General features: G+C 42.6%; 1 protein-coding gene and 1 non-coding gene across 2 annotated transcripts; one reads left to right on the top strand and one right to left on the bottom strand.

Moving 5' to 3' along the window:
• Positions 1–5,571: 5,571 nt before the first annotated feature.
• KPNA2 (karyopherin subunit alpha 2) lies at positions 5,572–15,403 on the bottom strand. Its single transcript, XM_055575496.1, has 11 exons — positions 15,249–15,403; positions 13,545–13,642; positions 13,269–13,406; positions 11,528–11,616; positions 10,120–10,388; positions 9,862–9,956; positions 9,502–9,765; positions 9,080–9,313; positions 8,661–8,843; positions 7,406–7,555; positions 5,572–5,923 (listed from the first exon to the last, which is right to left on the bottom strand). The coding sequence occupies exons 2-11, from the start codon at positions 13,617–13,619 to the stop codon at positions 5,831–5,833; spliced, it is 1,590 nt and encodes a 529-aa protein (XP_055431471.1). The 5' UTR covers positions 13,620–13,642; positions 15,249–15,403; the 3' UTR covers positions 5,572–5,830.
• A 6,053-nt stretch (positions 15,404–21,456) lies between these two features.
• On the top strand, positions 21,457–21,529 carry TRNAR-CCG (transfer RNA arginine (anticodon CCG)). The gene has a single exon. It is a non-coding gene; the product is annotated as a tRNA-Arg (tRNA).
• Positions 21,530–27,574: the final 6,045 nt, after the last annotated feature.

Below are 27,574 nucleotides of genomic sequence, written 5' to 3'. Positions count from 1 at the left end.
TGAAAGAGGAGAGTGAAAAAATTGGCTTAAAGCTCAACATTCAGAAAACTAAGATCATGGCATCTGGTCCCATCACTTCATGGCAAATAGATGGGGAAATAGTGGACTTGGGCTCCAAAATCACTGCAGATGGTGACTGCAGCCATGAAATTAAAAGACGCTTACTCCTTGGAAGCAAAGTTATGACCAACCTAGAAAGCATATTCAAAAGCAGAGACATTACTTTGCCAACAAAGGTCCATCTAGTCAAGGCTATGGTTTTTCCAGTGGTCATGTATGGATGTGAAAGTTGGACTGTGAAGAAAGCTGAGTGCCAAAGAATTGATGCTTTTGAACTGTGGTGTTGGAGAAGACTCTTGAGAGTCCCTTGGACTGCAAGGAGATCCAATCAGTCCATTCTGAAGGAGATGAGTCCTGGGTGTTCTTTGGAAGGAATGATGCTAAAGCTGAAACTCCAGTACTTTGGCCACCTCATGTGAAGAGCTGACTCATTGGAAAAGACCCTGATGCTGGGATGGATTGGGGGCAGGAGGAGAAGGGGACGACAGAGGATGAGATGGCTGGATGGCATCACCGACTTGATGGACATGAGTCTGAGTGAACTCCGGTAGTTGGTGAAGGACAGGGAGGCCTGGCGTGCTGCGATTCATGGGGTTGCAAAGAGTCAGACACGACTGAGACTGAACTGAACTGAGGAGGTAAATATCAAAATAGAGGTCTGTGGAAGAACAGCAAAGAAACCTTTGTTGTTAAAGGTTAGGAATAGGGACTTCGCTGGTAATCCAGTGGTTAAGACTCCATGCTTCTAATGCAGGCGGTGTGGGTTCCATCCCTGGTGAAGGAACCAAGAACCCACACGCTGTGTGGTGCAGCCAAAACAGAAAATTATTACATAAAAAAAAAAGTGGGGAATAGCTGTTCTATGACTACAATATTTACCTAGCATACTGATATTATATGGTAATCAGATATTATATGGTAACCTATTGCAGGGTACAGCCCACCAGGGATTGTGGGCTACACAGACAACCCAAAGGACACTCACTAAAATACAGTAGAGACAGATTTTAACTTAGGCTGATCTGGCTCCTAATTAATAGTCCATTCCATTGCACCACTCTAGGAACTAGGATAGGGAAAGACATTTTTTATTGTGAAAAGCCTGAGAGGAATGCACAAACTGATCAATTTAAGAGGGTTTGCTGTGTGCAACTCCTACACAGTGTTATGAAACTGTCCCAAATATTTAGGAGGAACTGGGCGTTTATAGACACCAGAATTCTGCTTTCAAACGATGCCAACAACATGCCATTTAACATACAAATGCTCAAAATTAAATTGCTCTTCTGTCCTCAAAAAATCCTACTTGATAGCTGGAGTGTTTTCTATCATCTTTATTAGCTGAGGTTATTTAAATCGGTGATGTTGCTAAACACTTTTCACGAACACTTTCCCTGCGGGGAGGGGAGCACGGCGTGATTTGGCCAGGTTTTGTTCATCACAAATTAGGTCAACAGCCCAATCTCAAAAGCAAGCACCATTAATGACATATTTCAAGGGCTTTGCAAAATCAGCCAGCTGGGTCTTGGCAAGCTTCAGCAAGGGTGGAGGGAGGGAAGGAGCAGCCAGCTACACTTCCCTCAATGGCCTTCTGAACTTGGGGTCCTGTGGCTCACAAGGTTCCCAACTGCCCATACTAACAAAAACTGCTAGTTAGAATGGAAAGGAACATGCCACTTTGATGAGCACAATTTTGGTTTTAATTGACTTGGTTCTGCAAAGTGCAAAATAAGTAAGAGCTACTGAAGACGCCTAATGCCGAAGCAAAAATCCTATTTAACAAGGATGTACTGTAACAAGAAATTATCCAGAATTTCTTTTCAGGGATGAGGCAGTCACAGAAAGGTTGAGGATGAGGAGAAGAAAAAAACAGCCTTGAGAAAACAAATGTTTATTTCCTCAGTTCAGTTGCTCAGTTGTGTCCAACTGTTTGCAACTCCATGGACTGGGGCACGCCAGGCCTCCCTGTCAATCACGAACCCCCCGAGTTTACGCAAACTCACGTGCATTGAGTTGATGATGTCATCCAACCATCTCATCCTCTGTCATCCCCTTCTCCTCCTGCCTTCAATCTTTCCCAGCATCAGGGTTTTTACAAATGAGTCAGCTCTTTGCATCAGGTGGCCAAAGTTTGTTTCAGCTTCAACATCAGTCCTTCCAGTGAATACTCAGGACTGATTTCCTTTAGGATGGACTGGCTGGATCTCCTTGCAGTCCAAGGGACTCTCAAGAGTCTTCTCCAACACCACAGTTCAAAAGCATCAATTCTTTGTACTCAGCTTTCTTTATAGTCCAAGTCTCACATCCATACGTGACTACTGAAAAAACCATAGCTTTGACTAGACGGACCTTTGTCGGCAAAGTAATGTCTCTGTTTTTTAATATGCTGTCTAGGTTGGTTGTAGCTTTTCTTCCAAGGAGCAAGCGTCTTCTAATTTCATGGCTCCAGTCACCATCTGCGGTGATTCTGGAGCCCCTAAAGTCCATCAGTTTCCACTGTTTCCCCATCTATTTGCCATGAAGTGATAGGACCAGATGCCATGATCTTCGTTTTCTGAATGTTGAATTTTAAGCCAACTTTTTTACTCTCCTCTTTCACTTTCATTAAGAGGCTCTTTAGTTCTTCTTTGCTTTCAGCCGTAAGGATGGTGTCATGTGCATATCTGAGGTTATTGATATTCCTCCCTGCAATCTTGATTCCAGTTTGTGCTTCATCCAGCCTAGTGTTTCTTATTATGTACTCTGCATATAAGATAAATAAGCAGGGTCACAATATACAGCCTTGATGTACTCCTTTCCCTATTTGGAACCAGTCTGTTGTTCCATGTCCAGTTCTAACTGTTGCTTCCTGACCTGCATACAGATTTCTTAGGAGGCAGGTCAGGTGGTCTAGTATTTTCCACAGTTTGTGGTGATCCACACAATCAAAGGCTTTGGCATAGCCAATAAAGCAGAAATCACATGTTTTTCTGGAACTCTTGCTTTTTCGATGATCCAGAGGATGTTGGCAATTTGATCTCTGGTTCCTCTGCCTTTTCTAAAACCAGCTTGAACATCTGGAAGTTCACGGTTCACGTATTGTTGAAGCCTGGCTTGGAGAATTCTGAGCATTATTTTACTCGCGTGTGAGATAAGAGCAATTTTGTGGTAGTTGAGCATTCTTTGGCATTGCCTTTCTTTGGGATTGGAATGAAAACTGACCTTTTCCAGTCCTGTGGCCACTGTTCAGTTTTCCAAATTTGCTGGCATATTGAGCGCAGCACTTTCACAGCATCATCTCTTAGGATTTGAAATAGCTCAACTGCAGTTCCACCACCTCCACTAGCTTTGCTCGTAGTTTATTTCCTAACTTATTCTAAAAATAGTCAAGTTGCTTGATAGGATTTTAAAGCCAAGATACATTGGCAATTTAAAGAATCAATACCCCAGGAAGTATAGCAGAAACGAACACAACATTGTAAAGCAGCTATACTACAATAAAAAACTAATTTAAAAAACACTCAGGAAATACTTAGCACCGATGTTCAATCTTTTCCTCATGTTAACTTTTTAAAGATTTTCCAACAAGCAAAGTAAGTATCAGCAGTTTACTTTGATATTTGAAATTTTGCTTTCCCATCTTCCTTATGACAATACAAAAATGAAGTCATCATAGGCAGTGATGGTTTATTAAAATCTTAGATGAGATTTAAAACTGCTAGCAGCTTAAAAATGCAGTGTATTAATGCAATTTATACATGCATGCTCACTCAGGTGTGTCCAACCCTGCGACCCCATGGACTGTAGTCCATCAAACACGTCTGCCCATACAGTTTCCCAGGCAAGAATACTGGAGTTGGTTGCCATTTCCCACTCCAGGGTATCTTCCTGACCCAGGGATTGAATGGAGTCTCCTTCATTGGCAGGTGGATTCTTTACCACGGAGCCACCTGGGAAGCCCATAATTTAGAAATTATCATTTAATGCAGGAGGGAAAATTTGGGGGCTGTTTTGTCACTTCTTAAAATCAAGCTGAATATAAAAACTCAAAAGGCGTTCGATTTTATTTAGTTAAGTTCAATAAAAACATACAAATGCCTCTCTGGATTTTCAAGGAAACTAGTATGTTAGGAATTTTATCTAAAACATGAAAATGTATTTTTGGAAAGCAGCTGTCTCCTGTCCAGTACTTCACCAAGTCATGCCTTCACGCTAACAAATCCGGGCCTTAGGCTCCTATCCAAGGGTGTTACACTAGCGCCTTTAAAACCGTAAAGCTCCACCTACCTTCCAGTGAAAGCCTTGGCTGTGCAGGCTCACTTCCACATTTTCTCAGGCTAAAGACTTTCGGATGCAGCAACTAAGAAGGGATTCACGTTGGGGGAAGGGGAGGGAAAAGGGGAGTGGAGCAAGACTTAGGCAGGGAAGGGAGGACAGAGCTCCAGTCTGGTTACTTCTGTCCTCCTGCCTGGAAGACTGCACAGAGAAAGCTGAGAAAACACCAGGGCTCCAAACAAGGTGCCCTGCACTTAAGAGGAACACCTGTAACAGGTTTCATGTTCCATGTTAAGAATTCGGCTGTTGGAGGTGCTTTAAATACACATCAGCAGAAGCATTTCTGCTCCCCAACAAGATGACCACCTTTGAGAAGAGAACTTTAAAAAACCCTGTTATCTACAAAAGGCAAAACGTATTAATGTGTATGTCGAACAGGGGAAGGGCTTGGACCCACTGAGAAGTAAATGGCAATTCCTTGCATTATACGACCGACTCGAAGAACTATCTTGTCTTACTGAATACGGTAGCCCTTACTGAACACAGTAGGTCATAAATTGTGCTCAACTTGAGTCTTCCGCTCCATGCCCGCCATCATAGCTTTTATCTTCATGAAGCATTTGCTCATTGTTCCAATAATCCAAAAAGTGGAAACTGACAGTAGTATATTAAAGATGCCTTTTGTTTTCCTAAGACTTCTGGGATATTATAGTTAAAACTCTACCGGACCCCTTCCTTTTCTGCTAACGTAGTGGCTTTCACAACCCAGACTGCACCTGGGAATTAAAAGGACAAGACTCAATACGTGGACCCCACCCCTTACCAATCAAATTTTCCCAGGTGCAGCCTTGAAATCACTTTCAGCCTTGAATGTTGGGAGGAATGAATTCCACTTGTGACTCCGGGAGAAATTTAAGATTAAATTTAAGATTTTTATCCCAGTGGCCAGTATGACTTAAGAAGACACTGGCTGAGGGATTCTGGGAAATTTTATTTGTTCTTTGGTGAAAAACTTGTCCAGTGAAAAATGTCCCGTGACATTCCAAGAGCCATTTCTCACCAACCAAGTGGGGAAGCAGCCTAGAGCAAAGCCAGAATTCAGAAGCAGACAGGAAGCTATCAATTCTGTATCCTTGATGACATGACAGACCTTACATCAAGTGCTGCCTGTCACCAGATACACCCCAGTGCAGTCACATGGGTTCAGTTCAACTCCCTTTCGTTCGCAGCCTGTGAGAAAGTAACACATTGGCATGGTGAAGTAAAGAAAAGGGTGGAATTTAATCTTTATTTACAGGACACTGCAAGATATGAAATTCCACATAGAAACAAGAAACCCATTGAGAGGAGAAGCTTCATACAGTATGTACAGTTTGGAACTGTTCAAGTATAGTTTTGTTGTAAAAAGTGCTACAATAACAAACCACATTTAAAAAGAGTTCTTAGTAGAGAAACAGTGAGACAAACTTATACCAAACATAGTGCACAACGAACAGTGTTAACCTCGGATGCGCATCTAAAAGCTGAAGGTCCCAGCAGAGCCGTCCTGCACTTGGAATGTGTAGCCTTCAGAGGTAGTTTCTGGCACAACGTTTTGATCTTCCTCTTCCTGCAAGTATTTAAAAACAAAACAATATAATCCCATAAATTTGGCACATTTCTAAGAGGTAGCTGCCTAACAATCTATATTTACACTTTACTCTTTTATCTCAATGTATTTAAGCTGAAAACAAAAACAAAAAAACAGTTTACTCATTTCTCCCACCCTCAACCTCTGGCAACCACCCATCTGTTCTATGAGCTGACGTGTTGTTTTCCCCCCCTCAAACATCCCACATACAGGAGAAATCTTATGGTATGTGTCTTACTCTGTCTGACTCATTTCACTTAGCACAACACCTGTAAGAATTCACTCTTAAGGTCTTCATTTGCATACTTCACTTTTAATCTTGAACCATATTTTAATAACTCAAATAGTGGAGGGAGGCCTACTGAAGTTTGCCTGAGAGGGGAAGGTTCTGATTCGGTTAAGAAATGCTACTGTAACAGGGATGCAACTCGAGGTTATCAAACTAAGTGAAAGAAGTCAGAGCGACATATCACTTATATGTGGAATCTAAAATATAACACAATTGAACCTATCTACCAAACAGAAACATAGTCATGGACATAGAAAACAGACGGGTGGTTGCCAAGTGGGAGGAGATTGGGGGAAGAGATGGCGTAGCAGCTCGAGGTTAGCAATTGTAAATTTTTATATATAGAATGGATTAACAACAAGGTCCTACTGTATAGCAGAGAATTATATTCAATATCCTATGATAAACCATAATGGAAAAGAATATATGTATGTGTAACTGAATCACTTCACTGTATAGCAGTAATTAAACACATTATAAATCAACTATCTTCAATAAAAAATTATGGGACTTCCCTGGTGGTCCAGTGGTTAAGAATCTGCCTGCTAATGCAAGGGACATGGGTTCGATCCCTGGTCGGAGAAGACCCCACGTGCTGTGGGGCAACTAAGCCCATGAGCCACAACTACTGAAGCCCTCAAGGCCTGGAGCCTGTGCTCCGCAACAGGAGGCCACCGCAATGAGAAGCCCGCACACCGCAACTAGAGAGTAGCTTCCTCTCGCTACAACTAGAGAAAGCTCTTGCATAGCAACAAAGACCCATCACAGACAAAAATAAGTTACTTTTTTAAATGCTACTACAATAACAGAAAAAGAGATTTCCTTAACCTGTCACTTTTCAGTAGTCAAGAGGAAAACAGCCTATTATTAGGCCAGAGGATGGCTGTGGGTTTGGCCCACTTCTCCAACTCCTACACAAACTGACTCTCAAGATATTCTAAGATTCGTGAGGCTATTCATTCCAAAGTAAACTGGTGACTTTTTAATATTTCAAGTTAAAAGATGGTATTATTATCAAGCAAAACATTAGAGGAACAAATATGTATGTTATATGCAATAGCATACTTATGCTGATATTTTACTATGTTTATCAAGACTCATTAAGAAAGTATGAGGAAAAAATATCTTAGAGGCTTAACCTTCCCAGCTATTAATATCACCAGTTTACTCACCTCTACAGAGAAATACTTCTCAATCAAGTTTAATGACGCTTTGTACACAGACTCGTTTTCATGGTTTTGCAGAGCTTCGATTTTGTCCAAACCTCCACATTCTTCAATCATTATACCAAGTTTCTCAGTCTCACCTAGTTTCTCAGCAGCCTGAAAAAAAGTCCATGTTTAGAAGACTCAACTTTGAATGAACTCTTTTAATGAAGAAAACAATGTCTATGTTTGACTATCAATATGTATCAGACAGAAATAAACACTTAGCAGTTCCTTCACAACCCTATGAGATAAAACTCAACTTCACATTTTTTAACAATTCAAAGGAATCAGATCTGTACTCGCTCTTCGCAGCTACTTCTGTAGCTTTCAGCCATGAAGATATTACTATAGTTCTCAACCTTTCCTGTGTATCAAAATCACTCGGGTAACTTAAAAAATAACACTATATCCAGGCCCTCTGGTCTGTGATGGGAATAGAAAATTACTGGTATAAAAGCACCCCAGATAATCCCAAGGTGTATGGAAATCAAGCAAGAGAACCACTGTTCAAGGGTAATAACCTAAGGTATATAAAAAGAAATTCCCCTAACTGGATTATTTGTTGATATCAAGAATCTATTAGGTAGATACACCAATGATTATCATGGCTAGCTATGTTTTAAAGTCCTCAGCTTTCAGGAGAGACATAAATATTTAAAAATGAAATAACTGACTTGCTTCAAAATAAAATAAAAGGGTGAGGAGAAAGAGAGGCCAAATGTTGACAAATTATTTAAGCTAGGTGATATATACATTAGGGATCATTACTATAAACTCAACTTTGATATGTAAAAATTTCCATACTCAGAAGTTTAAAGTTGTTCAGCGGGACCTACCAACCATTAAACATTACGTTCAAGTGCCATGTGCTATCACACTTTGATAACTGGGAATGGAACCAAAAGAAAAATATAATTAACCAGGTCATTCAAATTTAATTTCACCAAAGTTTAGTATGAAATTAGGGGAATTAATGCTTGACAAAATAAATGTGTATGAACAGCGTTCATCTATGTACCTGGCCTCAATTCAGGTCACATCATGCATCTGTCATCTCCTTTCTCTCATAATCCTTTGCCACATCTTTTATCAAGAGTGTGGCCTAAATAAACAGGTTTTCTGATTCTGTGGTGAACTGAGTTCACTCCACTCCATCATCTAAATGGTAAACCAATTATCGAGTCCAAATTCAAACAAATGCCGTCTCGTTAAGCCTTACCCGAAAGATATTTGAAACGGCATCCAGAATAACCAGAACAATTTTGGTATCTTTTGCAGTGAGGAGGTTCATCAACGGCTCTATTATGCCGCAATGAACAAGGTACACGATCTGCTCAACAGTTCCGCCACTTGTATAGTTGTTCACAGCCCATGCGGCTTCCTTTTGTGTCTTAAAGTCTGCCTAATTAACATAAAGAAACAGGTTTATTTCAGAATGGCCATAAAAATAAGATTCCAAAACCACTGTTTTTGAAGAAAGTGATTAAGACTTCCAATTGGTTCTATCCACGCTAAAGTAAAAAGATTACTATTATCTAGCAAAGGACTGTTAAATAGAACCTAGCATTAGTACATTAAGAATCTTAAGAAGTACCACTCTACCAAGTGCCTGCCCATTAAGTCCTAAGGCTATAGTACCTTTGAGAGAAGGCCAACAAGGAATGGGACTAATCCATGATTCACAACTTGTTGTATCTGGTCCTGGCGGCCAGCTGTGATGTTTGACATTGTCCACGTAGCTTCCTTCTGAATATTAGTTTTGGAGTTTGTCAGCAGGCTGGGAAACACGGCAAGCGCTCCTGCATCTATTACAACCTGTGTTTGTTCATCTGTCCCAGTGACAATATTTCCTATGGCTCTGAGCGCAGGAGTCTGAAAGGAAAAAAAAGTTGACGCTGGCAGTTATCTTTTATCTATTCCAGCATTACTCAACATCTCTACACCCTAAAAGTTTTGACAGGTAAGAGGCTCATTATGGCCTAAAATATACAATATGTCAATATTGATATCAACTGATTGTGCTCCTTATACTTTATATTCTCATTTGAAAATCAACTTACCACAATTGGCAATTCAGTAGCTCCTAACAGCTTCACAAGTTGGGGTACAACACCAGTTTTCACAACCATTTCAATCCGTTCATTTGGACCATCAGTAAGGTAGGAAATAGCCCAGCAGGTATCAGCTAATACTTCTGGATCATCGTGATGCAGGAGACGAACTAAAGTAGGAAGAATCTGCTCAATAGCCTCTAAGGGGGGTGCAGGATTCTTGTTGCGACAAAGATTTGAAAGCGTCCAGGTAAGATTACGTAAGTAACCACACTGGGGGGAAAGAAAAACGCAATGAAGTGCTGTTTTTTAAGGGGGGTAGAAAAATGAGAATCAATGAGAAACGCTGACTTATGGTAAGTAACTTACTGCTAGAGATGACATATCAGGGACAGCCAGAAGTGCCAGTAGCGGATCAACTGCACCATACTTGATAACCAAGTCTCGGAAAACTGAACCATCACCTTAAAAAAAAAAGAAGCCGGCTAAGTTAACCATGACTACCTGTCTAGCGCCATTAATTTCAGTTACTGAGTATACCAGTGTCTTGACGCAACAAATACACTAAGACACTTCTGCCAACCCCAGTATGATTGGAGACATTCAGTCAATTTCAAATCCAAGTACCTGCAATGTTTCCTAGAGCCCATACAGCTTGTTCACTGATGTGAGCATGGGGAGATGCCAACAGAGAAATGAATGCTGGGATAGCGCCTCCGTCTACCACAGCCTTGGTCTGTTCTGACGTCCCAGAAGCAATGTTAGTGAGGGCCCAAGCAGATTCGAACTGAATGGGACTACAATCAGTTCTTCCCAAGAAGGACACAAATTTTGGAATCAAACCAGCCCGGATTATGTTGTCAATAGGGGGCTGCTTTTCCCTAGAAAGCAGTTTCCTATGGGTAAGCAAAAAGAGAAACAAAAGTTGAAGGTGATTAACCAAACAAGTTCATATGGGGGAAAAAAAAAAACAAACACAACAATTTAAAATGCCAACTCGAGACCAAACAAGTTCATATAAAAAACACAATTTAAAATGCATCTTAATCCAAGAGCTTAGAACTTTAAGTAACCTTTTACAGTGAAGACTAAATGCTGAGATATCCTGGAATTTAAGAGAAACCGAGCAGGCTGTTTGCACGGTGCTACCATAGGTAGTGTCTTAAACTACTTTTTCCAAAACTGAAATATTACCAATGATGCAGAACCCTTCTCTCTGCAGAAATCTATTTTAGATCTTGCCACTTCTTAAACACTTGGCCAGTACGACAGCATCACAGTCCATTAACCTGCATTACTCTGGCCAGCAGTGGGGACACACGTTTCCCTCATCTTCTGCCAATGGGACCTGCTTCTCCCCGCTGTGAGGCTGCAGAGATCATCAACCCTTATATTATGGATGTCACAGATAGTTATGTATGGCGGGTGGGAAGAGTCTAATAAATAGAAGATATTTATTTCCTAAATGGATGAACCATTCTAAATGAGTGTGCTAATCCCACTTTCCTGACACTGACTTGAAATGCCAGTGACAAAAAAACATTTCTTAAGTACGTCAAAAAGTTATCACTGGAGGTCGATGTAATTTTAGGCAACTACAGAAAATTTTAGATTAGGAAAGATTATAATGAAAACTGGCCTGCTGCTGCTGCTAAGTCGCTTCAGTCATGTCCGACTCTGTGTGACCCCATAGACGGCAGCCCACCAGGCTCCCCCGTCTCTGGGATTCTCCAGGCAAGAACACTGGAGTGGGTTGCCATTTCCTTCTCCGATGCATGAAAGTGAAAAGTGAAAGTGAAGTCGCTCCATCCTGTCCGACTCTTTGCGACCCCATGGACTGCAGCCTACAAGGCTCCTCCATCCATGGGACTTTCCAGGCAAAAGTATTGGAGGGGGGTGCCATTGCCTTCTCCGGAAAATTCGCCTAGGCCTGACTTAACCTTTACTCTATGCACCACCTGCCATTGCTTTCCCATCAAAAAATGTAAAAAGGCTGATTTCTTAGTTTACTCGTGCTACAGAAGACAAGACTTACCTAGCAGCTTGAGTAGCTTGGAGCTGGCTTTCCAAATTGTTGCTATTTATGCCTTTGACAATATCATCAACAGACCAATTTACAGTGCCCTACAAGAACAGGGAAATTAATTTTCAAATTATCATTTTTAAGATTAAATACAATGCAATCCAAACATGAAGACATTTCTATGTTTATAATCAGTTACTAAAAGTTTAGTCCCACATTTAAATTCGACTGTTAAATATTCATTATTTAATATATAGAACAATCCTCAAATTTGGTGTCATGACTAAATGATGTCTTAAGCGATAAAGTATCCCAGCATCTAGTCACTAAAAAAAGTAGCTGTGAATAGGTTAAAAAAAATGGACTAGAGCACTGTGAAGGTTATTCCTACATTAGTCTCAATCACTTGTATTCAGGTATGCTTTTAGGGGAAAAGGGATCGAGTCAGAGGCAATGTGCGGGGAATCTGCGGAGCTAAGGCTGTTATCCGTGCATCTCCCCGGTGGTGTAGCACACATAAACATAACAGGCAGTGACTACAGGTTGGAGGTAACTGTCGCGTTTGTCTGAGAACCAAGCTACAGTTAACTCAAAAAGACAGTATCACATTCTCCCTAAAACCTTACAACAAGGAAAATGTAAAATCTAAACAACCATAGAACAAATGATTATATATATAAAACACTGTATACAGCATTATACAGAATTTACTCTCCATTTGTGGTGCAGAACGGGGTGCTACAGGAATTCTGGGAAGGGAGCATTTTTCCTGTTAGGATGACCTAGAAGTGCTATAAAGACAAGATGGAATTTGAGTATAAAACTTGAAAAACAGAACACAGGTGGAATTCAGTGAGGGGAAAAAAAGAACACTGATAAAATGAGGAGAACTGAAGGAAAACATAATGTGGGGGAAAAAAAGCAGGAAATTGCCCAATATTTTTAAAAGATGAAAGATAAATTTAAACATCTAGGATGGGGTTTCCCTGGTGGCTCAGCTGGTAAAGAATCCACCTGCAACGTGGGAGACCTGGGTTCAAACCCTGGGTTGGGAAGATCCCGGGAGAAGAGCATGACTACCGACTTGAGTATTCTGGCTTCCATGGACTGTATAGTCCATGGGGTCGCAAAGAGTTGGACGCGACTGAGTGACTTTCACTCAATCATTCACTCTGATAAAATCATGAAGTCTCCATGAGTAGAACTCTAGGATGGGTCTAATTTCCAAAAAAACCTTTAAAAAAGGATTTAAAATCATAAAGTTTCTAAGATGTTTTAAGCAGTATTTTAAGAAAACTTTTAGGTAAACAGTATGTAGCACAGAAAGAAAATCAAGAGGCAGCTGAGGAAAAAGACCTGAAAAAGGCTGATGACAAGTACAAAAAGAGAGGGAGGGAGGAAGGGAAAGGGAGAAAAAAAAGACAGGGAAAAAAAAAAAGTTGGTTCTGGACATACTAACTTTCACTGAACACTTGAATGGCCAACTCAAAGTAAAAGCTGGCAACTGGAAAAGCAGGGACACTTGAAGGGTAGATCAGAGCTAAAGACAACCTTGGAATCAGCTTCCATAGATTACAGAGGATGGCGGGGGAAAGATAACCCATCAGAATTACTGACCAGGAGCACACAAAAACAGATCTTCACATTTGACACTTAAAACCCACAAAGCTAAGACATGTTATTTACATATCTCAGAAAGGCCTCATTTTGATTTTCTGGGTTTACCATAATTTATAAGCTAAAATTTCCTCACCTGGTTGTTGCGGTTTTCCTGCAGTGGAGAAGTAGCATCATCAGGAAAAGAGCTGACATTTCTCCTTTTCAGCATCTGGTCATCCTTCTTAGCTTTCCTTAGCTCCACATTAACTTCTATTCGGCGCCGCCTCATTTCCTTGAGAAAAGATCACGTATCATCTCACCTATTACATCAGTGTTAAGTTGCCAAGCGAAGACAATTTTTCAAATTCACTCAAAGTTTTGACGCCCTTCCCATTTAAAAAATACTAGGAAAACAACAGAAGTTACTCACTGTACTGTCTTTCCCCTTGTTCTTGAATCTGTTAAGGCGGGGAGCTGGTGAATTAGCATTCTCATTGGTGGACATGATTATGAGACAAAGGGAGAAAGCTGCAAGATGAGGGAGAGAAAAAAATTTCCTTGTTATCACTTTGTTTGGCAATAACATAAGCATTAAGGGAATTACCAAATACACGTTCAACTCGTATTTCCATACTCGAGGAGGAGCTTCCTTTTTCAGCACTATGGAAAAGGAGTTTTGGCCAAACTATATTTGGCCCCTCCCCTCTGAAGGGCTGAGGCTTCCAGGAGCAGTACTGTCCACCAGAAATATAATGCAAACTGTATAAATTTAAGCTTCCTAGTAGCCACGATTGTTAAAAGCAAAAAGGAACAAATGAAATTAACTTCAATAATATATTTTATTTACTCCAATATCTATTTCTCATTTCAACACATTACATCAAAAAATTACTGAACTATTTTGCATTCTTTTTTCATACTAATTCTTTGAGATCTTGCAGGTACTTTAAGCTTACAGCATTAACTCAGTTTAGACCAGCCACATGCGTTTGGTGACTACCACACTGCACAGCGTGGCTCTAGACTCTATATAGGTTCCATGAATAGTTAACTGAAGACAACGTAGGGGAAATAAGGTTACAGTTAAAATCTATGTCGTACGGGCCACAAATTCAGATCTTCTGGAGCCTCTGCTGCTGCTGCTGCTAATCACTTCAGTGGTGTCCTACTCTATGCGACACCACAGACGGCAGCCCACCAGGCTCCCCCGATCCCTGGGATTCTCCAGGCAAGAACACTGGAGTGGGTTGCCATTTCCTTTTTCAATGCATAAAAGTGAAAGTGAAGTCGCCCAGTCCTGTCCGACTCTTAGCGACCCCATGGACTGCAGCCCACCAGGCTCCTCGGTCCATGGGATTTTCCAGGCAGGAGTACTGGAGTGGGGTGCCATTGCCTTCTCCGAGGCTCTACTGGCTTTAAATGGCCAAAACAGATACATTCTGCACGTTTGAAAATTTTTAAAAATCTGATTCGTCGTTAACATTGTATAAACTTACATAAAATTTCCTGCCCACCCTGAACACCTGCGATGCAGTTCAGCATCTCGCACATTTTCATTTCCAGAAATTCTGAGTGAATGCACTAAATTAGGCTGTATCAGCTGCGTTCCACTCAAACTCACCTACTTAAGAGCAATCTCCCAAAATATCACAAAAGTCCTCCTTCAAAGTGGCTATCTTTAATTCCATTCTGTTCTTTTACGAAATTGTGACACAGCCAACCCAGGGCTTACAAATTAAGAGACTGCACTTCCAACTGCCACCTCCATCTCCAGTCCCCTCCCCTACCCCATTCCCCACCCCCATTTCGGGGAAGCAGCAGCGGGAACCCGCGGAGGAGGAGCCAGAGGCGCCAGGCCCCCTACCGAGGCTTTCGTCCTCGGGCCTGACTCTAATTCTTTCTCAAAGGCGATTGCAGCGGTTCGCAAGGCCTCGGGCACTGAAGCCCATGCACTCGCATCCACAGTGAAACACCCGTTTTGTCAACGAACTACGCCTCCGAAGCCTCATCGACCAGAGAGGCCAAAGCGTGGCCGGGCGTCTACCCCGAGACTCCCCTCCCGCCTCCAGCAATCCGAGAGCGGCCTACAGACAAGCCTTTGCAGCTCCAGCTGCACTGCGACCTCAGTTCGTACCTACACAGCAGGCTCAAGCGTCCACCGGAGGCGGTGCGCGGCGCACAAGCTGCGGGATCTGCTGCCTCTAAACGTCCACCACGGTCAGCCCGAGGACGGTGTGGCTCGTGCAGCCGGCCGGCGCGATTTAAATTTCCCGGTGGCTCCGCATTCCGATTGGCTGGTTCGAGCTTACGCTATACGCCCATTGGTGGATTTGAAAAACACGTTAGCTGGGGAGGGGGTCAGAGGACCCAGAAGAAGATAGGATAGCATCGCGAGATAAGGGAGCGGCCGCGCGATCCCCGAGAGCCTTGCAGTGCGGAGAAGAAAAACTCCAGATCCCGGCATGCAGCGCGCAGGGCCGGTTCCCTGTCCATCTTGGTCGGAGGGTTAGCTCTTTGCATGGGTTTACCGCTGTGTGGTGGCTGGTCGTTTTCCTGAGTGTTTGCCTTAACTGAGTACCACAAATGATTCCCAAAATAATTTTCTTCAAAAATCTTAATAAAGAAATATATTGCTATGCATTTTTCCCGATAGGACTCAGAACTTGGCCGGGGTCTCTGGCCATCATGGAGGGGAGGGGTAAGGCAGATATGTGTTGCATTTTTTAGTTGTTACTGTTATTAACTTGTGTCATAAAAGACTGCATAGAAGGCAGAACTATGTTAACAAAAGATTAATGCCTGCTTCTCCAGTCTTATTTTTAATCATTTCAAATACAAAAGAACTGCAAATCTTTATCCATATTTGTTAAATGTTAATTTATTATTTTGATGTGTATACACATATATGTATATGTATACACACGCGCGCGTGTACCTCTATTTATATATACATGGCTTTTACATATTACTTTTTGAACCATTTGAGAGTAAGTTTGAGAAATCATGTCCGTTTACCCCTAAATATTTCAGCTTGTATTTTAAGAATAAGGACATTCTGTTATATTACCACACCATAATCATCAAATTCAAGACAATTGAGCTTATATGCGATTATTTATTTATAGTCTGTGTTCAAATCATCAATTGTTATAGTTATGATGTATGCTATATTTTATATATTTCAAATAAAATGTTTGCATTTTCTTGTAATTTAAAAAAAGCATCAGTGATAGTTATCAGAACCTCAGGATTATGGTACTTTCTTTTAGCAGCTTTTCTGTATTCTGAGAAGGGTATTTTTAAGAAAAGCTGTATTGGCTTTTTCTTTTTTACTATGAATTCAAACAATGAACTTTGTCCCTCCTGCAGGCATTTTTGCCAGCCTCACTCATTGTGTAGCAGTAATGGCAGTCATGGAGGTTCATTCTACGCCCACATAACCAATCAGCATAATCTTACCCCACTAAATGCACAAGGTGGTAGGATTTCACCTCTAAACCAGTCTCTACAGGGCATTCTCTGGGCTACTGTGAATGGCTCAGGGGCAGTCATGTGACCTAAATTCATCCAGTTGGGAAGCCTATGCCTTTTGTTTAATGATGAGAGGTAGGAAAGCAGGCTCTGTTCTCAACTGAGAGATGCGAATCCTAGAAATCCAGTAAGGCAATTGGAGAGAAATCATGAAAACTTTGATCAATACCCTGCCTTACCGCAAAAGGCTGCAATTATATGACTTTGCAAATACATCATCCAGTACACTTCCTTTGTTGTTTAAGCTAGTTATAGTGGGTCTTCTTTTGCTTACAAATAAATATTGGGTACCATGTGCCCAGAAGTGTTCTAAGTTTTTTATCTTTATGACTACATTTAATCTTCACAACTCTGTGAGGTAGCATTAGTATCTGTTCCATTTCACAGAAGAGAAGAGTGGGTGGTTAAGTAACTTGTCCACATTCACACAGGAAGAAATGGCAGAGACAGGACTCAAACTCAGGCCCTGTCCTTCCAGGATCCATGCTCTCTGACCACTATTCTGTACTTGAACTTGAAAACAACCTGAAAGAGAAGTAAAATGTCAAGTTGCCTTTGACAGATACCTTGCCCTGGGAAAGCATAGACCCCACCCCCTCAAATCTTCCTATTGTAGTTGGGATGGAGATTCAGGAGAGGGCCTAGTGTGGCCTAAACCAATCCCATTCCATCCCCCAGACACAGGAATTGGTTTGCTGATGAAGATGTAACAGAATACAGTAAAATATTTACTGAGACTTTTGTGAGATATCCCCTCTCTTCCAATGGACTGTGTGCTATAATGATGTGAGCCTGAGAATGACGCTGAACCAGAGAAGCAAACTCAAGTGTGGCCAAGTCTGAATAATCATAGTCCGTCAGTCATTCTTTCAAGTAAGAACTGTGTTCCATCGAAAAGGCAACTAGTTTAGCCCGCAACTCAAACACCGCACAAAACGTTTCCTCAAGAGACACTCACTGAATTTTGGTTATCTGGTAGAAGAGATTTATGCATAATTCTCATTTTGTCACATAAAATATTAAAAACATGTATTCAAGGGTTGGGATTTAAATTAATAATTCTTATAGTGTCACCTCTTCCAACAACACAAGAGAAGACTCTACACATGGACATCACCAGATGGTCAACACCAAAATCAGACTGATTATATTCTTTGCAGACAAAGATGGAGAAGCTCTATACAGTCAGCAAAAACAAGACCAGGAGCTGACTGTGGCTCAGATCATGAACTCCTTATTGCCAACTGCTACTACTAAGTCACTTCAGTCATGTCTGACTTTGCGCAACCCTATAGACAGAAGCCCACCAGGCTCCCCCGTCCCTGGGATTCTCCAGGCAAGAACACTGGAGTGGGTTGCCATTTCCTTCTCCAATGCATGAAAGTGAAAAGTGAAAGGGAAGTCGTTCAGTCGTGTCCGACTCTTAGTGACCCCATGGACTACAGCCCACCAGGCTCCTCCGTCCATGGGATTTTCCAGGCAAGAGTACTGGAGTGGGGTGCCATTGCCTTCTCCGCCTTATTGCCAAATTCAGACTTAAATTGAAGAAAGTAGGGAAAACCACTAGACCATTCAGGTATGACCTAAATCAAATCCCTTACAATTGTACAGTGGAAGTGAGAAATAGATTCAGGGGATTAGATCTGATAGGGGATTAAATTAGATCTTCAGAGATTAGCCTGAAGAACTATGGACGAAGGTTCGTGACATTGTACAGAAGGCAGGGATAAAGACCATCCCTAAGAAAAAGAAATGCAAAAAGGCAAAATGGTTGTTTGAGGAGGCCTTACAAATAGCTGTGAAAAGAAGAGAAGCTAAAGGCAAAGGAGAAAAGGAGAGATATACCCATTCGAATACAGAGTTCCAAAGAATAGCAAGGAGAGATAAGAAAGCCTTCCTCAATGATCAGTGTAAAGAAATAGAGGAAAACAATAGAATGGGAAAGACTAGAGATCTGTTCAAGAAAATCAGAGATACCAAGGGAACATTACATGCAAAGATGGGCACAATAAAGGACAGAAATAGTATGGACCTAACAGAAGCAGAAGATATTAAGAAGAGGTGGCAAGAATACACAGAAGAACTATACAAAAAAGATCTTCATGACCCAGATAACCACAATGGTGTGATCACTCACCTAAAGCCAGATACCCTGGAATGTGAAGTCAAGTGGGCCTTAGGAAGCATCACTACGAACAAAGCTAGTGGAGGTGGTGGAACTCCAGTTGAGCTATTTCAAATCCTGAAAGATGATGCTGTGAAAGTGCTGCAAATTTGGAAAACTCAGCAGTGACCACAGGACTGGAAAAGGTCAGTTTTCATTCCAATACAAAAGAATGATCAAATTACCACACAACTGTACTCATCTCACATGCTAGTAAAGTAATGCTCAGAATTCTCCAAGCCAGGCTTCAACAGTACGTGAACCGTGAACTTCCAGATGTTCAAGCTGGATTTAGAAAAGGCAGAGGAACCAGAGATTAAATTGCCAACATCCGTTGGATCATCACAAAAGCAAGAGTTCCAGAAAAACATCTACTTCTGTTTTACTGACTATGCCAAAGCCTTTGACTGTGTGGATCACCACAAATTGTGGAAAATTCTTAAAGAGATGGCAATACCAGACCACCTGACCTGCCTCTTGAGAAATCTGTATGCAGGTCAGGAAGCAACAGTTAGAACTGGACATGGAACAACAGACTGGTACAAAATAGGGAAAGGAGTACAACAAGGCTGTATATTGTCACCATGCTTATTTAACTTACATGCAGAGTACATCATGAGAAACACTGGGCTGGATGAAGCACAAGCTGGAATCAACATTGGTGGGAGAAATATCAAAAACCTCAGGTATCAGATGACACCACTCTTAAGGCAGAAAGCAAGGAAGAACTAAAGAGTCTCTTGATGAAAGTGAAAGAGGAGAGTGAAAAAGTTGGTTTAAAACTCAACATTCAGAAAACTAAGATCATGGCATCTGGTCCCATCACTTCATGGCTGATAGATGGGGAAACAGTAGAAACAGTGACAGACTTTATTTTCTTGGACTTCAAATCACCGCAGATGGTGACTGCAGCCATGAAACTAAAAGACCCTTGCTCCTTGCAAGAAAAGTTATAACCAACCTAGACAACATATTAAAAAGCAGAGACATTACTTTGCCAACAAAGGTCTGTCTAGTCAAAGCTGTTTTTTTCAGTGGTCATGTATGGGTGTGAGAGTTGTGGACTATAAAGAAAGCTGAGCGCAGAAGAATTGATTGTTTTGAACTGTGGTGTTGGAGAAGACTCTTGAGAGTCCCTTGGACTGCAAGGAGATCCAACCAGTCCATTCTAAAGGAAATCAGTCCTGAATGTTCATTGGAAGTACTGATGTTGAAGCTGAAACTCCAATACTTTGGCCACCTGATGAGAAGAACTGACTCATTATAAAAGACCCTGATGCTGGGAAAGATTGAAGGCAGGAGAGGGGGACAACAGAGGAGGAGAAGGTTGGATGGCATCACCGACTCAATGGACATGAGTTTGAGTGATGGACAGGGAGGCTTGGCATTTTGCAGTCCATGGGGTCGCAAAAAGTCGCACATGATTGAGCGACTGAACTAAACTGAACTGTCGAGGATGTTCTTAAGTGAAGCTGGCCAACAACCACGCCCCCTCCACTGCACAAAGGTGAAGCATAACTTTATTACTAGCTTAGTCTGACTGCCTGGACTCAATAATGTGGCAGTTCTACTTAGCATCGCGTCTGCACCATCGTTGCTGTGTGATTAGTTATTATTCACAGATAATGTCCTAGTGTCTGTGAAAAGTATTTCCTGGAAGACTCAGGATCCACAGGTAGTAAAACTGACATGATACACAGACACATAAAATTGGAAAAAAACACACCAAAATGTTAACAGTGGTTGACTCTGAACACTAGAATTATAGTCAGTTTAAATTTTCTTTGTTTGGCTCACCCCTATTTAAACAATTTTACAGTGAACAGGTATTATGTATCTAAAAAGAAAAAAGTGTATAAAAAAAAGAAAAGCACATTTACGTGCAACAAGCAAAAAGGTATTATGCATGGAACCATAAAATCTCTAAATCTTTATCCAAGATCTAGTTTTAAGATAAAAACAAAATTCGCATTATTTTGTATGTAAGAACCTTGTTGTTTATTTCCTCTTTAATCTGGAGGGATAGAAGAGATGGGGAGAAATATGGATGTAGGTGAGTAGGGGAGCGGGGCAGATTTAAAGAAAAGCCTGTTCACCTTGGAAACCCCCGACAGTTCCCAGCACATAAAAAGTTATCCAATTAACATATATAGAATAAACGCGGCAAAGGAGAAGGGGGAGACTGTTAGGGACGGGAAGGCTGTGGGGACCTCACGCTAGAGGAAGGCAGCAGACATGCCGAAATGCAGAGGCCTGGGCCTGCCCGGGTAAACAGTTAGAACGGGGGTGTGGGAGGCCATGCATTGGAATTTTCTTTAAAGTTCCCCCCAAGGGCGTCTAGTATGCAGTCAAGACTGAGACCCTTCCCGAAAAGAACCTAACGAAAAGTACGCCCCTCCCACAGATACCCAGACCCGCCTGCGTGCCTGCCGAGCAGTACCAGGACAGCGCGGCGAGCCGAGGTAGCTCACGCGCATGCGCCTAGAGGCTAGGGCGGCGGGCCAGGCAGAAGGCGCAGGCGCGTGCTGCAGCCACTGGCGGCTATTCCCAAATCGCATGCAGCCTGACGTGAGGCCACAAAGCGCGGGGGCGGGGCACGATGATGGCATCACGTAAGAGGACGGTGTGAGAACCCGGATCCTGTGGTGACCCAGTGGCCTAATGGATAAGGCATCAGCCTCCGGAGCTGGGGATTGTGGGTTCGAGTCCCATCTGGGTCGCACCAAGATTAGTTTTGGTGGAGAGAAAAGCAATGATGGGCACAAAAGTAGATTTTGAAACGTCGTGATTTCGCTTTCTCTGCCGCGATCTCCACGGCTGTTGTATTTACAAATCGGAAATGCATTCTCCGCTGTAGTGCAATTGAGACCTTGCAAGAGAAAACTAAGATGTGACCCAAAAGAGAAGCATTTACTCTTGCCTAGTTTATATTTATCTTTTAAAGAAAAAAGCCTTAGGAAACACCAAATGCTAGCTGGATAGATGGCATCATCTCTTTTTCTGTCTTTTAAAAATGCATTTCATCATGGGCAGGCACACATGGAAAACTGCCTCCCCATCCTTATCCCAAGGGGTGTGTGAGCAGATCCAATTGTGCTGGCTGCAAACATTTCTAGAACTAAGGAGAATTTATCAGAAATTGTTAAAACATACAAATATAATAAATATAATTTATGGTTTTTGTCCTTAAAGTACAATGAACAGCAACCTGTGGTTGAAACGTAAGGTTTGTGTGTATGTGTATTTGATTTGCAAATTAGTGTAATAAAAGAAATGCAATCAGAGTTTAAGCTTTCCAGACTGGTTCAGCTGACGAACTTGAAAAGTTCAAACTCTTCTTGTAAAACTTGTACAAGAGAAATAGCACAGAGTTAAGTCCTACTTTTGAAAAAACAAATACTAAATGCTATGTGGGGATCCTGGGTTTGAGCCTGAGACAGATAAAGGACGGTAGGGGGAAAACCAGTGGAATCTGAGTACATTCTGCAATTTAGCTACACACAATTATCAGTTCAGTTCAGTCATGTCTGACTCTTTTCGACCCCATGGACTGCAGCACACCAGGCTTCCCTGTCCATCACCAACTCCTGGAGTTTGCTCAAACTCATGTCCATTGAGACAGTAATGCCATCCAACCATCTCATCTTCTGTCGTCCCCTTTTCCTCCTGCCTTCTGTCTTGCCCAGCATCAGGGTCTTTTCTAATGAGTCAGTTCTTCTCATCAGGTGGCCAAAGTATTGGCGCTCCAGCCTCAGCATCAGTCCTTCCAATGAATATTCAGAGTTGATTTCCTTTAGGATGGACTGGTTTGATCTCCTTGCAGTCTAAGGGACTCTCAAGAGTCTTCTCCAACACCACAGTTCAAAAGCATCAATTCTTCAGTGCTCAGCTTTCTTTATAGTCCAACTCTCACATCCATATGTGACTACTGAAAAACCATAGCTTTGACTAGATGGACCTTTGTTTGCAAAGTAATGTCTCTGCTTTTTAATGTGCTGTCTAGGTTTGTCATAGCTTTTCTTCCAAGGAGCAAGTGTCTTAATTTCATGGCTGTAGTCACCATCTGCAGTGATTTATACCAATGTTGATTTCTTAATTGTGACAAAGGTACATGGTAATATAAAATGGTAGCATTAGGGGAAACTGACTGAAGGGTATATGGGAGCCCTCTTTGCAAGCTTTATGAAATTATTAACATTAAATCTGAAATTATTCCAAAATTAAACATTTATTCAAGAAAAAAAGCTAAACAATCAATGGGAAAATTTAGCTGATACCTTTACCACCACCACCCCCCCACCCCCTTTTAAGATTAGCAAGATGGTGCTAAATTTAAAAGCCAGAACAGACTAACAAATGAATAAGCCCGGGGCATGATTTCCAGCTCCATTCCTGGTGCCTCAGAGTTGGTGGCCACATTAGGTCCTTGCTACAGTAGGTGCTTAAAAAATTAGAATTGCCTTGTCTCCACTTTCCACTTGTGGGCAGCATCTGGGGACAACGGACAGCGACATTGTCTCCCTGGTCCCAAGGCAAGATTGCTCTGATACACAACCCTCAGCCTGAGGGCTGGGCAAGACTAACTCCTCACAGGCTCTCCATGCTTTGGGCTTCTGACTGGCCTGCTCAGGCCTCCAGCGAGCTCACCCGACTCCCCCACCTCCTCCAACCTCTCGTCTCAGCCCCGGGCCTTCTCTCTGGCAGGTGTTTTTGTGACTCACTCATCATAGTTCATCCCAGCTAAAGTCAATGCCTACTGAACACCCCGGATTCAAGTCATTCAATGCAAGTTCCACATTTTTGCCTTCCCTCACCTCCACCATCTACCCCATTTCTTCCCTTTTTTGTCTCACATGGAGAGTATGTTCCTCCTCCAGTCCCAAGCCATTCCTTCCCTCTGATTTTGCTTTGAACCCCTCTCTCCTCAGGAAACTTGTCTGATACTAGAGTGAAAAAAACAAAGCGTGAGTGGGGTCCAAGTCTTTGCGACCCCCATGGACTGTATAGCCCGCCAGGCTCCTCTGTCCACGGAATTCTCCAGGCAAGAGTATTGGTGATGTGAAAATGAAAGTCGCTCAGTTGTGTCCGACTCTTTGCAACCCCATGGACTATACAGTCCATGGAATTCTCCAGGCCAGAGTACTGGAGTGGGTAGCCGTTCCCTTCTCCAGGGGATCTTCCCAACCCAGGTTCAATCCCTGGGTCCCCTGCATGACAAGCAGATTCTTTACCGTCTGAACCACCACACTTAGTAAACATTTAAAAGGTGTAAGCCCATTAAGTTCCACCACCCCCCACCTTGTCTATAACTTTAGTTTCCTTCTTCTGGCTTTCCTTTGAGCCCCCGAACATTCTACAGTTTCTCTATTCCTTAAAAGCTCACCCTTGGTCCTGGGCACCTGGCAGACAGGTGGCACCATGGCACCTCCCTCCACGCAGCCAAGCTGCCTCAGGGCAGCTCCTGCACACCCAGGGTTTCCTTCCTTCCACCTGGCAGGTACTCCTTGCTCCCCTGTCGCTGGACACACTCCTCCCAGATACTGACCTCCGAATTGGCAAGTTTAAGAGATACCTTTCACTCCTTCTCTTGCTTGACTTTGCCCTGAGGTTTGAAACTCTTGGCCAGTTCCTTCCTGAAACAAACCGTTTTTTCACAGGCTTCCAGAAAAATCTTTTCCTCAGTTGTCCAATCAGCTTCTCAGTCTCCTTTGCTAATTCCCTCTTGTTTCTAACAATGAAAACAAACCAGCCCAACGTGAGCAAAGCAAAAGAGAACTCATTGGAAAGCCATGGGGAAGGGGGGTGCTTACTAAACGGGGGTGGGAAAAACTGGAGGACCAGTTGTGGGGGCCAGCAAGAATCAAAGGACACACCAAAGGCCCCCCAAAAGAAGAAGCTGGAAGCACAGTGACTCCCAGGGCCAGCCACCTGCCAAGAGGCCACCACTGCTGCCATCTTGCCACTTGCCATGCAGCTAGACTTGCAAAAGGTGCCTCTGATGGCTTTCATCATCCCAGGGTCACTTGCTCCAGAATCAAGCTTCCCGGGAAAAGCTTACAAGTGGCCCAACTTTCTCCTGTTGATTCATGGGGCCACAGAGGAATCACCCTCCCACCAATTCTTCCCATTAAGGGGAAGAGGTAATTTCTTAAAAAGAGGCTTGCATACCAACTAGCCACACAAAACATCGGCACCTTTCCTCAGCACAAACAATGTACATTTTATTTTGAGTTTTCCATAGTCCATGGTCACTGTTGATTTTAGGTGATGAAGACTGTTGGTGGTTGTTTTTTTTTTTTTTTTTTCCTCTCATTGAATTTGGTTTTAATGAGTCTCAAAATTCTCTGACAGATTTTTGGTCCAGTTGTTGCCATTTAAAAGATTTTAAGAACTAATAACTTAAAACTGCCACACACAGATACCCAAAAACAAATGGTCCACAAAACACTCTCCTTTCTACCTGAAAGTTTTACGATGCATTGCTTATCATCAACCAGTCTCATTCTATCAAACATAAATGGCCAATTGAGACAGTTCTGAGATGGTTTTTCCATCACTGACTAAGACTGGGGTGGCAGGTATTAGAGCTAATACTCACCTAGCCTTCTGAGGTTCCTTGGCAGACATGGTGACCTTGCCATCTTACAGCACACAGGACAGCCCCATAACAAAGAATGAGCTGGCTCCTCATCTAGGAATTGCCTTAGAGGCTTGACAAAGAGGGACGGTATGACTATATTATTGATATACCTCATGAAAAACATATTAGGGCCTTTGTAATTGTCCCCATTTTAATCATTTTTTTCTTTGTCCCCAAGCAATCTCAGGGGCAAGGGCTTCCCAGGTGGCTCAATGGTAAAGAATCCACCTGTCAATGCAGTAGACACAAGAGATGCAGGTTTGATCCCTGGGTAGGGAAGATTCCCTGGAGTAGGAAATGGCAACCCACTCCGGTAGTCTTGCCTGGAAAACTCTATGGACAGAGGAGCCTGGCGGGCTGCAGTCCATGGGGTCCCAAAGAGTTGGACACAGCTGAGCATTCATGCACACAATTTCAGGCAAAGTGAGGAGTGGGTCAAGCGGTAAATATTAGTATTATATCCAGCCAAATTTTCCAAACTCATATAAGAATGTCAGAAGGTACACCAGGATTAATATTAAAATACAATCCAATAATATTAACATTCGGAATTGTCATATTTTAAAATTTTACCAGATTACAGTGCGGTTGCCACTTTTCTCCACTTCTCTCAGAAATCCTACAAAAGCACAAGGGGGATGAGAAACGGAACCACAAACACCTCCATCAGTGAAACCAGGAAGCATCTCAACTCCTCAAATAAAAGGAGAAAGGTTCCTCAAATAAAAGCGTAAGGAACCAAGACTGATAGATGCCAATTACAAGAGGATGCCCGTGGCCGCAGATCTTAGGAAAGACCAGCAGAGGGCGCTTCTTCAAGGGGAGGGTCGCATCCTGAGAGGCAAAACAATAATCTCTTGTTTGCAGTGAGTCTGGGATGTGCGGACAGCAGCCGGTCCTCACAGGGACAGACACGTGTTCTGGGTCTGGATTTGCCTTCCTTGCCTGCAGGGCTTCTGCTAGCACCACCATTCCTGGACTTAGACATTGCCAGAATGCGCCGGTCCAGGAACTAAGGAGAGGAGGTAGGGGTGGCTTCTCCCACTATGACCGCTAATGATTCACTGGAAGATTTATTTCATTTTTTTTTGCTTTCCTTGCCAGAGGCTCAGTGGGTCCAGAGGTCCTAGTGACCAGTGGAGAGACGTTTAGGCCAGGAGACACTATTATGGCTCCATTCAACTGGAGATGAGGCTGCCCCTTGACCATCTGGGACCCCCAGGCTGCTGAATCAACAGGCGGAGAAGGGGAGGGGGTGTCACTTTTATGAACTGAATATTTATGTTACCCCCAAATCAACTGGTGAAAGTCACAGTGTTACCCTATGGGGAGGTGAGGCTTTCAGATGAGGTCATGAGGGTGGAGCCCCGTGATGGATTAGTGTCCTTATGAGAAGGAGAAGTGTCTGGCGCCCTTTCTACGTCTCTGTTGCGCGCTCTGTCTCGTGTGAGAATACAGCAAGAAGGCAGCCATCTGTGAGCCAGGAAGAGAGCTCTCACCAGAATCCAGCCACACTGACACCCTGATCTCAGAGTTCCAGCCCCAGGACTGTGAGAAACAAATGTTTGTTGTGTAAGCCACTCGGGCTGTGGTACTTGGTTACAGCAGCCCCAGCTTTGACAGTCCCGTGAATGATGTGATTACCAAGGGGCAAATGGCTCTGCTACTTAGTGGAGGAAAGACGAATCCAAGGACTCACGGGAGGTACATCTTAGTGTGCTCTTGTCCCAAAGACTCAGTTAATGGAAAAGTACAGCAATCCAATAATGACAGGACTGCCGAGAACGCAAGTCTTACAGGAATAAAGTTTTGAGTCTCCCTACCAAGCACTGAGCCCTGCCCAACAGAGGGTAGAAGAAGCAGAGAATAAATGATGGAAGAAGGCAGTTATGATGATCCACTTAGACCTCATGGTCATTTGCAGAGGAGGCCTCTAACAGCTGCGTTTATGTTAATTGTATCTTTCCCCTTCTTTTTAATTTCTATGGACTGATAGTAGCTAATGGTTTTGGTATCCATTGATTATTAGCTGTATAACCCCGGGCAGGGTACTTAACTTTTCTCTTATCCCTAATCTGGGATAATAAAAGTAAAAGCTCATATGTTTGTACAAAGACTTATAAAA

Source organism: Bubalus kerabau, chromosome 4 (assembly GCF_029407905.1).
Source record: "Bubalus kerabau isolate K-KA32 ecotype Philippines breed swamp buffalo chromosome 4, PCC_UOA_SB_1v2, whole genome shotgun sequence".
Lineage (NCBI taxonomy): Eukaryota > Metazoa > Chordata > Mammalia > Artiodactyla > Bovidae > Bubalus > Bubalus kerabau.
Note: the sequence above shows the minus strand (reverse complement) of the source record. Positions and strands in the feature narration are given on the sequence as shown.

Coding starts and splice junctions, on each gene's coding strand:
- KPNA2 (XM_055575496.1), bottom strand. CDS start 13,619: ATGTCCACCAATGAGAATGCTAATTCACCAGCTCCCCGCCTTAACAGA. Junction 10,389..11,527: donor CAAGCTACTCAAGCTGCTAG/GTAAGTCTTGTC, acceptor GCTTACCCATAG/GAAACTGCTTTCTAGGGAAA. Junction 9,957..10,119: donor GGCTCTAGGAAACATTGCAG/GTACTTGGATTT, acceptor TTTTTTTTTAAG/GTGATGGTTCAGTTTTCCGA.